Source organism: Cetorhinus maximus, chromosome 9, assembly GCF_964194155.1.
Source record: "Cetorhinus maximus chromosome 9, sCetMax3.hap1.1, whole genome shotgun sequence".
Taxonomy (NCBI): domain Eukaryota; kingdom Metazoa; phylum Chordata; class Chondrichthyes; order Lamniformes; family Cetorhinidae; genus Cetorhinus; species Cetorhinus maximus.
The window spans coordinates 6,091,091-6,106,878 of record NC_135887.1 but is presented as its reverse complement, the minus strand read 5'-3'; the positions used below and the strand labels follow the sequence as shown (position 1 = coordinate 6,106,878).

The 15,788-nt window shown below is 43.8% G+C and overlaps 1 protein-coding gene across 2 annotated transcripts in view; it reads left to right on the top strand.

Moving 5' to 3' along the window:
* sez6b (seizure related 6 homolog b) overlaps positions 1-15,788 on the top strand; it is an 871,087-nt gene that overhangs the window by 548,357 nt on the left and 306,942 nt on the right. For both annotated transcript variants that reach the window (XM_078547969.1, XM_078547968.1), the window contains exon 4: positions 3,857-4,049. In XM_078547969.1, coding sequence (XP_078404095.1) covers positions 3,857-4,049 — 193 coding nt within the window. The remainder of the gene's footprint in view (positions 1-3,856; positions 4,050-15,788) is intronic.

The following is a 15,788-nucleotide window of genomic DNA, read 5'->3' as shown; positions in this document are numbered from 1 at the left end:
TTTCCTTCCCTAAAGGACATTAGTGAACCAGGTGGGTTTTTACAACAATCAGCAATGGTTTTGTGTTCGTCATCATCAATCTTGAAATGCCAGATTTTTGTTGAATTAAAACCTAAATCCTTCCATTGAATCTTTATGTCCTCTTCACAACTTATTTTCCTACCTATCTTGGTGTCATCAGCAAATTGAGCTACCATACATTCAGTCCCTTCATCCTAGTCATTGATATAGATTGCAGATAGCTCAGGCCCCTGTACTGATCTCTGTGGCACTCTAATAGTAGCAGCTTGCTAACCCAAAAGTGACATATTTAACCCTATTCTCTGTTTCCTGTTAGCTAGCTGATCCTCTGTCCATACTAATATGTTACCCCCTATACTATGAGCTCTTATTTTGTTTGGTAACCTTCGATGTGGTACCTTGTCGAAAGCCTTTTGCAAATCCAAGTACACCACATCCACAGGTTCCCCTCTATCCACCTTGTTTGTCATTTCCTCAAAGAATTCCAATAAATTTGTCAAACACAATTTCCCTTTCACAAAACCATTGTTGACACTGCCTGACTGTATTATGACATGACCCCGAATTTCCAATTGCCTGGCATTTTAATTCTCCGCCCCATTTTTACTCTGACCTTTCTGTCCTCGGCCTCCTGCAGGGCTCCTATGAAGCTCAACATAAGCTTGAGGAACAGTCACTCATCTTTTGACGAGGCGCTTTACAGTTTTCTCAACATTGAGTTCAACAATTTGAGATCGTAGCGCGCACCCCTGTTTTTCTGATCGTGGTTTTATTTATGTTTCTTTTTTTGTTTTTGGACAACAGCAGTTGCTTCTGCTTTTCACCACTTACACCTCCCTCTAGGCCCATTTTTTTTTGTTGACTGACTTGTCCCATTGCCATCTCCTTTTGCCTTGCACCATCATCCCTTTTGTCATTTGTCATTTGGTCTCTCCTGCCTGAGAGACCTTCTGTTCTTTTCTCCCCACACCCCCTCCTTTCTCTGGCTTTGCCTAAAAACAGTTGCATCTCTAAGTACCTCCCAGTTCTAACAAAAGATCGTCGGCCTGAAACGTTAACTCTGTTTATCTCGCTCTCTGCAAATGTTGCCGAACCTGCTGAGCATTTCCGGCATCTTCCATCAGAGCCTGGTTTTCAGCTAACTTGTACCTAATTATAGCAGCTAAATGTTCTGCTGCCTTTACAGAATTATTAAGAACGGGTCTGATCAATTGCCTCTCCGTTGAAAGGCATTCACTGAGGTTTAGAACGAGCAATGTAAGAGTTTGGATAATCTTCAGCACCAACACTGCCAGTTAAATAAGACTGTGTGACATGGAACTGTTTATGGGCAGCATGTGACAGTCATGAGTGAAATATGGGGCCGAATCTTGCGAGGAGTGGCAATTGCCGTCGGACTGCCTCTCCGCTACTTTTCATTTACCTTAGTCTGGAGCTTCACCTCTCATGGCTAGACTTCCGACCCAGGCCTGCTGAGAAATGGGCAGCATAGCTGCTCCTGGAGGCATTCAGTGCAGTGCAGCATTGTTCAGGAAAGTGAATCCACCTCCCCCTTGTTCCTGCACTAGCTGCCTAAAGTGGTAAGTTTAAATATCCCAGCCGCTTTGAGAAGCGTGGTGAGACAGTAAGTGGGTAGGATGGGTTAGGAGTTGGGGGTTGATTCAGGGGTGGGGTGGGGGGTGGAGGTGGTTGTTGGGGGGGTGTGGTCAGTGGTTTGAAGGTGGGTGGGGGGGGCATCAGGAGGGTAGTTGGGTGGTCGGGCGGGGTTGATGTGTTAGTTGGGTGTGGGGGCAGTCGGGGGCTCAGGAGGGTTAGTCTAGAGTAGGGGGTGGTTGGGGGTGGGGAGGGGAGTCAGGGGAGTAGTTGAGGGTCAGAAGGAGTAGTCAGGGGGGTAGGGAGTGGTCGGGGGGTGGGGGTAGCCGGTGGGTGGAGGTTAATCTGGTGGTTTTGGGGATAGTGGGTGGGTGGGGGTTAATTTGGTGGTTTTGGAGGTAGTGAGTGGGTGGGGGTTAATTTGGTGGTTGAGGGATAGTCGGTGGTGAGGGTTAATCTGGTGGTTTTGGGGGTAGTGGGTGGGTAGGGGTTAATTTGGTGGTTTTGGGGGTAATCGGGTGGTGGAGATTATTCTGGTGGTTGGGGGATAGTCGAGGGTCAGGGTTAATATGGTAGTTTTGTGGGTAATTAGTGGGTGGGCATTAGGGTTCAGGGCTAGTTGGGGTTGGGGGTGTTCAGGGAGTTTGCCTGTCTTTGTGATCTGACCAGGTTTTTTTCTTTACACTTCGTCACTCAGGGGCCTTGCAATGGGCCTCCCCTCACTCTGGTAGATTCCTCAATTTCAAAGTCTGTAGTTAAGCTTCTTCAACATTTTCTTCAATTTTTCTTCTTAGGCACATGTGTCTCTCATTTGGCTTCAGTTGCGTTTTAGTCTTTCATATTTTGGGATCCTGTTCTGAGTTCATCATTTAAAATATCACCTTTCATATCACCGCCGCTGGTCACCATGTTGTATTAGCTCCACTGGTCACCATCTTGTTTTATAGTGCGCGGTGATGTCTCAGTTATGAGATCTTGAGACTTGTATGTTTAAACATGAACCATTTATTGTTAATCTTTAACTATTTATAGATCCCAGATTATGGTCATGCATGGTGCTGCTCCATGCAGGTAGGCTGCTTCCAGAGAGTTCTCTTTAGACTGTTCTCTCCGAGCCTAATGCCACATGACTCTATACATCATACCATGGGTGGTGCTATTCTGCAGTCCCACGCTAACCCTTGCTATGCTGAGCACCTTTACATTACAATGGCATGCAGGTGCACACGGCATCATACAACATGATGAATAACCAGGGAGTCAAAGATTCTTGGGGCTTGGTGAGAATATGGAGTTGGGGCCATGATCAGATCAGCCATGATCTTATTGAATGGCAGAGCAGGCTCGAGGGGCCGAATGGCCTACTGCTGCTCCAATTCGTATGTTTGTAGAAATCTGGTCAGACGCATGGTTGAGGTGGGATGAGTAATAAATCCTCAAAACAATTGAAAAATATCAGTTAGGCAGAGTTTTAGGTGACCTTTTCCCAAGAACTAGAGATTGGAAGGCAGTATCATGAAGTAAAAATAGACGGGGAAATTGTGTCCTGTAACTTGTGTTTATAGAGAGGTGTGCTTTCAGAAGTCATCGTATTTGCTGGACCATAAGATGCGCCGGGATTTTGAAAGGAAATAGTTGGGTGTAACCTTCGGATCACAAGACAGACAGTAATTTTAGGTGACTTTTTTTCTAGAAACAAAGTGTGTCTTGTTGTTCAACAAATACAATATGTATCCTCTGCTTTTTTTCCTATCCTTTCTCCCAACGCCACAAAATGTTCCTGGCTCATCGTGAGCCGATGACCTACTCAAGTACAATTCTGACACTTGAGCGAAGTGGGTTAGAAGAGTTTGTTGTAGCAGTGCAGCTCTCACATGAATCAAAGCTAGAATTTGCACTGCTAGAGCCCTGATTTGCAGCCAGTGTTCACTTATGATGCAACTCGGTGCCAGGCGAACTGGGTCATTAAATTTGCATTTAACTAAGATTTAACCTGAAGGGCTGCAAAGTTTAACATCTATGCATAAATCTCTTGATAAAGTTAAATGAATGCACGTGACTAGCAGCCCTGGGACAACAAGGATACCACATGAAGAGAGAGGGAGAGAATATTCCAAGACAGGATCTGTAAACATTAAAATGTAGAAATCCTGTTGCTGCTCCCATGCCCACTCTGCTCACGCTAAGATGCATTGATAATAGGTCATCTTGTAACTATGTTTTCCAAACAATCTCTCTGTAGGTCAAAAATATCAGCCTGTCTGATGGAGAGATGCTAACAATTGAAGGGCTTGATGGAGATGAACCAACTGTCCTTGCCAACGAGTCAATTTTAATGAAGGGGCAGGTGATACGCAGTGCAAGCAATCAAGTTTCTATCCACTTCCAAAGCATTCAACTTGGAAATCCAGGCTCATTCCAATTCCATTATCAAGGTAAGCTCTTACGTACCAGGACTATAAAGATGAGGCAAGAGCAATGTCAGTATTTTGTGGCTGAATATTTTATCAAACCTGAAAACCAGGGGCTTGACTTAGGAAAGAGAACTCGCTTGCTAGATCTTGCACAAATGAAATTTTACATCCAATGAAGTGGACTCCCACTGATATTTGTCAGGCGCTGTGTCAGAGGCTCCCACGCACAACATATACTCAGTATCAAAAACAAAAATACCTGGAAAAACTCTGCAGGTCTGGCAGCATCTGCGGAGAGGAGCACAGTTAACGTTTCGAGTCCGCATGACTCTTCAACAGAAATAAGGAAAAATAGAAAAGGGGTGAAATATAAGCTGGTTTAAGGGGGGAAGGGTGGGACAAGAAGAGCTGGATAGAGGGCCAGTGATAGGTGGAGATAATCAAAAGATGTCACAGACAAAAGGACAAAGAGGTGCTGAAGGTGGTGATATTTTATATACTCAATATCGATGCCCTCCCATTAGCTCAAACTGAGCTCTTAAAGGGAGCTGAATGTAAAATGTGTTTGCAAAGACTGGTTTATTTTAAAAGTGAATATGTTTGCATTTTATTTAATTGAAAAGTTGTTTAAGACCTACAATAAATATTTAGTACTCTTTTTTACTGCTTGGTATTTTTGTTTCCATTTCTTTGTCTTAAGAAGCGAATAGATGGTAAAGCAAAGCTTCCGTGTTAATTGCAGGAGCCTAAAGTGATTACAGGATATATGAGTAATGCAAAAGATGGAGAGTGGAGATATCCACTGTGATAGTTACAGCAACAAATGAGGAAAGATTCCTTCTATTCATCATTTGTAGTAGAAGATGGCCATGACATAAGGACATTGCAGAAGGATATAGATAGGTTGAGTGAGTCGACAAAAATCTGGCAGATGGAATATAATGTGGGAACATGTGAAGTTGTTCACTTCGACAGGAAGAACAACAAAGCAGAGAACTACTTAAACAGAGAGCAGCTGCAGAATTCTGAGGTGCAGAGGGATCTAGGTGTTCTAGTGCATGAGTCACAAAAAGTTAGTATACAAGTAATTAATAAGGTTAATGGAATGTTGTCCTTTATTACATGAAGAATTGAACATAAAAGTAAGGATGTTATGTTTCAGTTATACAAGGCATTGGTGAGACCACAACTATGTGCAGTTTTGGTTGTCTTATTTAAGGAAGGATGTAAATGCGTTGGAGGCAGTTCAGAGGAGGTTTACTAGATTGATACCTGGAATGAGCGGGTTGTCTTATGAGGAAAGGTTGGACAGACTGGGCTTGTTTCCTCTGGAGTTTAGAAGAGTGAGGGGTGACTTGATTGAAGTATATAAGATCCTGATCTCGCAAGGTACATGTGGGAAAGGATGTTTCCTCTTGTGAGTGTGTCCAGAACCAGGAGGAACTGTTTTAAAATTAGGGGTCACCCTTTTAGGACAGAGATGAGGAGAAATGCTATTCTCTCAGAGGGTTGTGCGACATTGGAACTCTGCCTCAGAAGGCGGTGGAGGCTGGGTCATTAAATGTTTTTAAGGCGGAGATGGATTCTGTTAGGCAAGGGGATCAAAAGATACCAAGGGTAGATTGGAGTGGAGAATTTAAAACACTTGCATATCAGCCATGATCTTATTGAATGGTGGAGCAGGCTGAAAGAGCTAAATGGCCTACTTCTATTTTGTATAATTGTATGTTCGTATGTTTTCTAGTTTCAATGTTTTAGATATGTAAAAAGCCTGCTTTCGTATGAAACCCAATATCTTTGTTGACATTATTAGTATTGCACACTTGAGGGAATCTCTTCCCTCACTCCCATCAGAAGTAATTTTAATGCTTTAGAAGTAGAATCGTTGCATAAGATCTATTAATATGAATTTTGTACTTCAACACGCTCCAAAAGCATCTTTCTGTTACAACAGGCTTATATCTTTACTACCACCTTTGATAAGTGTGTATTGTTTCACACAGAGCATCAGTGTCCTTGATTCGGTATATGGTTGTCCTCATTTGTGGGTGGAAACTGACACCGAATCCAACTCTCCCTTTAGTCCCCTCCTGGTTCCTGGTTCCTGGTTCCTGGCTCCTGGCCCTCCCATTGCCCCTCCTGGCTCCTCCACTCTCAGTGCCACTACTCGATCCTTCCCCTCTCAGTGCCCCTCCTGGCTCCTCCCCTCTCAGTGCCTCTTATGACTCCTCTCCTCTCAGTGCCCCTCCTGGCTCCACCCCCCACAATGCCCCTCCTGGCCCCTCCCCCCCTCTCAGTGCCCCTCCTGGCTCCTCCCCTCTCAGTGCCCCCTTGGCTCCTCCCCTCTCAGTGCCCCTCCTGGCCCCTCTCCCCTGGCTCCTCCCCCCTCAGTGCCCCTCCTGGCCCCTCCCCTCTCAGTGCCCCCTTGGCTTCTCCCCCACTCAGTGCCCCTCCTGGCTCCACCCCCCACAATGCCCCTCCTGGCCCCTCCCCCCTCTCAGTGCCCCTCCTGGCTCCTCCCCTCTCAGTGCCCCCTTGGCTCCTCCCCTCTCAGTGCGCCCTTGGCTCCTCCCCTCTCAGTGCCTCTCCTGGCCCCTCCCCCCAGCTCCTCCCCCCTCAGTGCCCCCTTGGCCCCTCCCCTCTCAGTGCCCCCTTGGCTCCTCCCATCTCAGTGCCACTCCATGTCGCTCTATAAACAATTATAAAATAATTTAACAATTGGATTAAGCCCCAAGGAATACTATTGCCATAAGAGCTCGCATTTTCTGCCCAAGAAACAAGGGAAAACCTTCACAATTTGTGCCTGAGAAAATGTAACCTTTTCTTTGCTATTCTCTGCTTTGCTGATTTCACTCTAGTCATTTGCTTCACCCCAGGTTACTTTGTCACTGTGGATACAATCTGTAATTTACAGGAAAAAAAACAGTGCAAGAGATAGCAGTGGGAGCAATAACACAGGGAGGCAAGATAAAGAAGCCTAACTTTGAAGAAAAGGAATATAACGCAAGCAAGAAAATCGTAAATGTCTTCCATTTTTGGAAGACACTATTTCTGGTTTCAGTAGAGATTGGAAGAAGAGCAATACTTGTTGCAAATTCCAAGCAGCATTATTTAAATCAGCAAAGTGGCAGTAGATTGGATTTGGAGCTTTTATTACTAGAAATTTCATATTTATTGCTATCTTTATTTTTATTACTAGAAATTTCCGACGGAGCTTAACTTTTGTGGACTCTTCATTCCCAATTATTGCCTTCAAGCACACGTAAAATACAATTAACTGCCCATGCAAGTAAGGGAAGGTAGTTTTTTATAATGAAGGGGGCCATCGATTTATATATTGGAGTCTTGTCATCCAAACATTTGGCTTGAACAGTAATAAGCCAGCCATTACTGCAGTTAGTTGTGAAGCATCATGTATTTTTTAATAAAAAAGAGATTGACTGTAGCATCTGAGGCTATGAAGATTAAGTACCTGTCTTAGAAGAGGGCACAGAGGGGATTGTACATCAGTTAAGCGATTTTTTTCAAAAAAAACTTTCCAAACTTTAATTTGATAATGTCTTATCATACTGTGAAAGCATCTCAAAATGCTCCACATAATGAATTGCTTTTTGCAGTGCAGTGACTGTTATGTGTGCGTTAGTTTCTGGACTGCAGCTGAATGGAATGCAATGTACGACAAGCAGAAGTGAGGATTTCTGTGTGAGCCTGATATGCAAACGGATTGCACCCCCAAAAGTGGCAACATGATTAAAGAAGTACCTGCACCCTCTCCTCCCGTTCCCTGACTGCACCACCCCCCCACACCCGCCATTGTCATGGAGAAAGGGATTAGATTTAATGAGGGATAAAATGAAAATGTAGCAATCACTGTGTAAATTGTTCTAATTTACAGCCATCTCTAATACGATGTGCACACTTTATGGCCCCCAAGTCACTGAGAGAAACCCTCTAATGCCTCCTCCAAATAACATCCCACCCCCCCCACCCCCACCCCGCCCCAGGAGACAGTCTTATAAAGACAACCTGCTGAATAAATGGGATTTCTGTGGTACCATTTCTGCTCTGTTCAATTCTTTTCTCAGATCTCTATAAAGTGCACTGTATTACCAATGAGTGGCCAAATACAAGCTATTTACACGCAAATATATGGCCAATTTTCAGCAACTTCCTCCACTGCCCTCTTCCTGTCAAAGTGTAAGACCCTTACTAAGATACAGTTCCACAAATGCTGTGTGTACCCATTACATTGTCCAAGTGGTTATTACTTTAAATTCTGTGCATAAGGAATATAAGCATTCTTATGATCTACTCATCGAGAATGCTGATAACTGGTGTTGGGTTAAATAGGATAAACAAAAAATATTTTTGTCCCTCCTACAAGGGTCCAAGGCACCCATTTTGATTATATTGTTTTATGTTCTGTTGATTAATGTTTGGATCCTTGACTTTTACTCTGCTGCGAATGTCTGATTTTCTGCTGGTGCTGAGTGACATTTGCTTGTGCTCCCGATGCTTTTTAGGCCCCAGTACAGGTTCAAACTTTTACTCAAGATCAGTTCTTGGCGTTGCATTATTGACAGTTTCTGGCATAGGTGCCGGAGTTACCTGTGCACTTACGTTGAGCGGAAGTGTTACAGAGTTAAGTTGGGAGGAAGGCCTTAATATTTATGATGGGATTTTTGATTTGTTTTGAAACTAGATGCTTGCAATGCTCTCTCCTACTTCAATATATTGATGGGTCAGGATACTCTAATATCAATTGTATTGAAATTGGAGAAAGACCCGTCACACTGTTTACGTTGAAGAGTTTATGGTTTGTTTGTATATCCAAAAATAATTTTGAATATGTGAATAAATATGTGGTGAGGCAAATCATTGTTCTCTATGCCAGGAAGTATATATTGTAATGGTTTAAAATGTCAGTGTACAAGCAACAATCTGTATTTCAGTGCGGCTCGATCAAGGATGTATGATACATGCTCAGAAGCCTTGGTTGATTGTCATGATTGAAGTAACTGCAGGGGATCCCCAAACAATCTCCATCATCCCACTCCTCCAATAAACATGGACTTCCATTTGGGTACTTTTTTGTAACCTTTTCTTTATAATTTGTGGAGCTAGATCCTTTGTCATACAAGGGCAGAAGTCAGGTTCCCGGATTTTGCTGGGCACGATAAAGGGTATAATTTGTGTACATAGAAGATAATACATTTTTGTAATAGGGATGCCTGGCTCTTCTTCACTTAGTGGGTGGTATGTGCCCAGTCATTAATGGATCAGAGACAGTGCCCAATTGTTACTGACGTAAGGGCAAAGAATCATTCTCCCAGAATGCCAGAGCTCTCTATGAGCTCTAAAGGTCAAACGAGGTGTCTTAAATAACTTCTCATTATGCCAGCAATGGCCTAGGGGAGGCAAAGTTGTATGCACTGTACCCTACTGGTGGGTGCCAGGTTAGTATAAAATAAAAGGTATAATTTGTGTACATAGGAGATAATACTTGGTAGGCTTTGTTCTTTCAGGAGTTGAAACCAACAATCGGAAGAGAACAGCTTGCCAGACATTGGCAAAAGCTTTCTATTGCTAATCCTGGAAAGAGAGACAAAATATATGGTTTCAGATGCTACATTTACATTTGGCTCATTCTGTCTGTAACAGTTTAATTGACACTTGCAACAGGAAATATATTGTAAATCATTTCACTGACCTTGAATTAGAGACAGTTTTTAAGTCATCCTTCAGCGAGTATATTGTTTTCAATCAATCATGCTGATAATTGGGTTACAGTTTTTTTTTGAAAGTGGAAAGGTGTTGGGCCTTAGTGAAGTTTGCAACTGAGACCGTGTCACCATTCACTTGCAGGGAACGTTGGCACATGTGCATTTTAATATGCCAACCTGATACCATTCCCCACGAGTAGAGTACAACACATACGACTTTGCCTCCCCTAGGCCATTGCTGGCATATTGAGGAGTTGTTTAAGACACCTTATTTGCCCTTTAGAGCTCCGGCATTTTGGGAGAATTATTCTTCGCCCCTACATCAGTAGCAATTGGGCACTGCCTCTGATCCACACCCAACTGGGCACATGCCACCCCCTAAGTGAAGAAGAGCCAGACACCTCTACTACAAAAATGTGATAGAGATCCATATTTTGTGCCATACTCAGCAACAATCAGAGACACCAGCTTTTGTGCAGTTTTGCTGGTTTCATGAGGGAAGTGAAATGGTAACGCATTCACAGAGCGTAGAACCACTTTTGAAGAAGGTGCAGGTCACCAAATTCAAATCGCTTCAGATGACATTGATTTTTCACTCCTCCCTAATAATACCAATACTTCAGGCAATGCACACTCACTGTGACTGCAGTCGCTGCACTTTGTAATCAGAGCATGCTTTTCACAAAGTGCCTCTTGCTCAAGGCTGGAACCCAAATCCTGGCCCAGAAAGTGTAGAGAAATCTCTCAACCACAAAGCATGCCCTTTTTTGAGCTAATACTATAACCTTTTCACTTTGAATACGATGCAAATCAAAAGATGTTTCAAAGCACCCGTTTCAAACTCCAAAGCTGTAATTGGTACAGTCAGAAATTGGCCTGTTAACACTTATTCTCATATCGTGGGAACTAAGCTGTCGTAAATTAAATTGGTTTGGAACTCTGATGCTGATTGCCTCCAGTGGTTTCAATGCTGACATATTAATATGCACATGTGAAATTGTCACAAATATCAACTTCCAATAAAATCTATTACAGTTGGCGGTATACAATCCAAACTGGTCTCTATTTTGTAATTAAGATGTGGAGGCAACAACAACCTGGCATTTATATAGAACCTTTAATGTAGTAAAAAGGCCCCAAGGTGCTTCATTATCAAATGAAAGTTGACACCAAACCACATCAGGAGTTAAGGAGACGGGTGACCCAAAACCTGGTCAAAGAGATATCTTTTAAGGTGTGCCTCCAAGGAAGAGGGAGAAGCAGAGAGGCAAAGAAGTTCAGGGAGGGAAATCCAGAGCTTTGGGCCCAGGTAGCTAAAGGCATAGCTACCAATGGTGAAACAATTAAAACTGGGATTGCGCGAGATGCCAGAATTGGAGGAGCACATCTTGAAGGCCGATAGGGCTGGAGGTTCTCCAGTCTCAGCAATGCCAGTGGGAGGCAGGACTGGAAGCTAAGTTGTTTGGGGAGGGGGGGGAGCGTGGTTCTGCTGGGGTCAGTCAGACAGGCCACAGTGAGCGGGGTTGGGGGGTCCTAGATTGGGAGACCAGGGCAGGAGGGACCTGCGGGGATGGTGATCACTGTTGGGGGAGGTATCTGTTGGGCTCAAGGTGCCTGGTCACAAGGGACAAGCCCCCCCACCAACACCCACCCCACCCTGCTGAGCCCAGAGCCAGGCCACCAGAGTCTGCCATCAGCAGAATCAGTTGATGTTGGTGTTGAACATGGTTGCAAGAGAAATTGGATGGGGGATTTCTATTGCAGGATCCATTGAAGTTCACAATGCAGAAGGGGCCAATTAGCCTACAATGGCAGAGGTTTTCCTCAGCAATTTACCTGCTCTTTTGTCACAACTCAACTGGAAGTGTAGCAGAAACCCTGTTTATATGCACCACAATTCTGGCAAAGTTACTGTGACGAAGGGGGAGGCGTTCCAAGGAAATTTCCAGCCCCTGTCTATGCCAGCTCTTTGCTGGAACAATCCAATACTCATCCCACTTTTTTTATTATTCATTCACGGGATGTGGGCTTCGCATTTATTGCCCATCCCTGGTTGCCCTTGAGAAGGTGGTGGTGAGCTGCCTTCTTGAACCGCTTCTTGAACTGCTCTGCTATCCCTCCATAACCCCCCTGGTCCAATTAAAACAACACCCAATCTTTTGCCTGCCCACTTAAATTGACGAAGTGGTTTGGCACAAAATTTGTGAGGCCTTCATTCAACTATTGAAATGTAATCCATAACATGTAGATGGATCCTAGCCTGCATCCTTTTAGAATGGGATTGTGTTGTATGGTCGACTCATCTACCTTTACATATAGAACCATAGAAAAGTTACAGCACAGAAGGAGGCCATTCGGCCCATCTTGTCCATGCCAGCCTGAGGACACCCAGATGCCCTTTCTAATCCCACCTTCCTGCACCCGGCCCATAGCCCTGCAGTTTACAGCACTTAAGGTGCAGATCCAGGTACTTTTTAAAAGAGTTTAAAGTTTCTGTCTCTACCACCAACTTGGGCAGCGAATTCTAGACACTCACTACCCTCTGCGTAAAAAAGTTCTTCCTTATGTCCCCCCTACACCTTCTGCCACTTTTCTTGAATCTATGTCCCCTGGTTCTAGAATTCTCCATCAAGGGAAACAATTTTATCCTGTCCACTCTATCTATTCCCCTCATAATTTTGTACACCTCAATCAAGTCACCTCTCAGCCTTCTTTGTTCTAAGGAGAATAACCCCAACTCCAATCTCTCCTCGTAACTACACTTTTCTAACCCTGGCAACATTCTTGTAAACCTCCTCTGCACTCTCTCCAGAGCTACTATGTCCTTCCTGTAATGTGACCAGAACTGCACACAATACTCCAGTTGTGGCCTCACCAGTGTTTTATACAATTCCAACATTATATCCTTACTTTTATATTCTATAACTCTGCCAATGAAGGAGAGCATTCCATATGCCTTCTTTACAACCTTGTCTACTTGAACTGCTGCCTTCAGGGACCTGTGCACTTGTACGCCAAGATCTCTCACTTCATCTACCCCTCTTAGTATATTCCCATTTATTTTGTAATCCCTGTAACTGTTTGACCTCCCTAAATATATGACCTCACACTTCTCTATGTTAAAATCCATCTGCCACTTTACCGCCCACTCCACCAACCCATCTATATCGTTTTGGAGATTATGGCTATCCTCTACACTATCCACTACTCGGCCAATCTTTGTGTCATCTGCAAATTTCCCAATCGTGCCCCCCACATTCACGTCCAAATCGTTAATATATAACACAAACAGCAAGGGTCCCAACACCGAGCCCTGTGGAACACCACTTGAGACAACTTTCCATTCACAAGGGCATCCATCGACCATTACCCTTTGTTTCCTGTTACAAAGCCAACCTTTTATCCAGTTTGCCACATTACCCTGAATCCCATGGGCTTTTACTTTCCTGACCAATCTGCCATGTGGGACCTTGTCAAATGCCTTGCTAAAATCCATGTACACAACATCCACTGCACTACCTTCATCAACCCTTCTTGTCACATATAGGGTTGCATGACATAGGATATAGAACACAGAAACAGGCCATTCAGCCCACATAGTCCATGTCAATGTTTACACTCCACTTGTTCCTCCTGTCTCTCCCAATCTAACTCGACTAGCATAGTCATGTATTCCCTTCTTCCTAAAATGCTTGTTTAGCTTTACTTTAAATGCTAGAGCATAACGGGAAGCTCCTGTTAAAGTATTGGAGCTCTTTTTATCTGATTTATTTCTTTTTAGGGTCTATTTTCTCGCTCAATGTGCTAGTTTTCTGGAGGCTTGCTGTGTTTTTCTTTGTTGGGTTTTCATCGGCATCACAAGATATAGGTTATGTTTCTATAGGAACAGAGTCAGCTGAATATTCTCTACGAAATCCCTGTAAAAATCTATCCGAAGCGTCCCTGATACTGCAATCCCTTCCCATCCAAACCACCACTACAGGATCATCCTGACGCCTTCTCCACTGAGCTCAGTCCCTTTCCCTTTCCTCCAAAAGCAAATTTAAGGATCTCACTTTGTTCTTTCATGGGATGTAGGCGTCACTGGCAAAGTCAGCATTCGTTGCCCATCCCTAGCTGCCCTCTGAAATGACCTGGCAAGAGTCAACCACATTACTGTGGGTCTGGAGTCACATGTAGGCCAGACCAGGTAAGGACAGCAGATTTCCTTCCCTAAAGGACATTGATGAACCAGATGGGCTTTTACAACAATCGATGATAGTTTCACGGTCACCATCACTGAGACTAGCTTTATTTTCCAGATTTTTATTAACTGATTTCAAATTCCACCAGCTGCCATGGTGGGATTTGAACCCATGTCCCCAGAGCATTAGCCTGGATCTCTGTTACTAGCCCAGCGACATCACCACTATGTCTCCTCCTAAATTTAAGGATCTTACAGACTTCTCAAAGATAAAGAAACTGTCTCCTCCTTGACAGTAAGTGTGAGGTTAGTTTTCACATGTTAACACTCTGCTCCATAAATATATTTGTCTTGCCAACATCAAGTCATAGATTAGCCTGGATCTTCCCATTTTGAACAACGGAAAGACTGATGCCAACACGTGGTTTGCACAAACTCCAGACCCTGCCAAGCTGCTCACTGGCTGAACCGAATGGTGAACTACCCGAGTGTCCCATTTAACTCTGAGCTGAGCCGAGCTGACCTACAAACTGCACATCTAATCAATCACCGAGCTTATTTACTTCCACCTTTACAACATTGCCCATCTCAGTCTCACCTTCCATCAATGAGAAAATTAAAAATAAAAGCAGAAGTAGGCCATTCGGCTCTAGGAGCCTGCTTCGCCATTTCATTATCTCTAGATTCATCTTCTCCAAAGCTCACCTCACCAGCCTCCCAAGTCCCACCTTACACAACCTCCGATTTGTGCAATACTGCAGTGTCCACTTCATACCACACGCAGCCCTGCCCGACTCATCATCCCTGTTTTCACGAACATTCTCTGACTTCAAGGCCCTCGCTTTTTAACTCCAACATGGCTTCAACCATCTACCCTTCCAAACTCCTTCAACCCTACACCACAGCCTGTGCCCTCTGACTTGCACCTCCTGCACTCTGTCCCTTCCCTGTGTCGCAGTGCCAGAGCCATCTGCTGCCTTGGCCCTGTTCTCTAGAACTCTCTCCCTAATCCCCTCCAACTTGCTGTTCATCTCCTGCATTCAAAAGCCTGATTTAAAAAAAACTTTCTTTTCCCTATCCTTGCCATCATTCTTTCCTTGCTCTCCTAACACTGTTTGACATCTGTTTCTTCTCAATGAAATGCCTTGGGACATTTACTATGTTAAAGATGCTATATTAATGCCAGTAGTAGAGCTTCAAACAGTGAGTTATCTTAAAACAAGGGCCTGCTGAACCACTTTATATTTTAAGAGGTTGTAATTTTTTTAATGAGGTATGAATAAGAAATGCAGACTTAACGTTGTGCTGTTGAATAATAATCTTGTACAAGGACCGAATCAACACAACCGAGGGTCAACGGCTACACCGTATTCATTCTTCCAGCGTCGCGATACATGTTAATTATATGCCATCTGGTATATAAGAAGATTCATTCTCTCACTCAGCAAATCCCTGCACATCGATAAAATGAAGGGTCTAACATTCTGTCAAGAAGATGCATTTGGAGTTTCAAGCTAGATGTGATTCCTTATTTTCTCTCTGGTCAGGTACTGCACAGCAGATGCTACCACATCTTCACCTAACTAACCTGCTGTAAGCAGGATTCATACACTTGTTAGCCAATCCCCAAAGAGGATGTTGGCATGTTTTGTAAATGCGCATCGCACGGAACATTCAAAATACTCGAAATGGGAGCGGGCGGTGGTGGCCAATGGTATTGTCCCAAATTATAGTTAGATTACAGAAATTTTAGTCCAGAAGCAGTGAATCCATCAATGTTCCTAAGATTATATATGTGCATGTTTCTGAATTCTGTAAGCTTGAATCCTCGAAAATTACTTTTTTATTAATTGA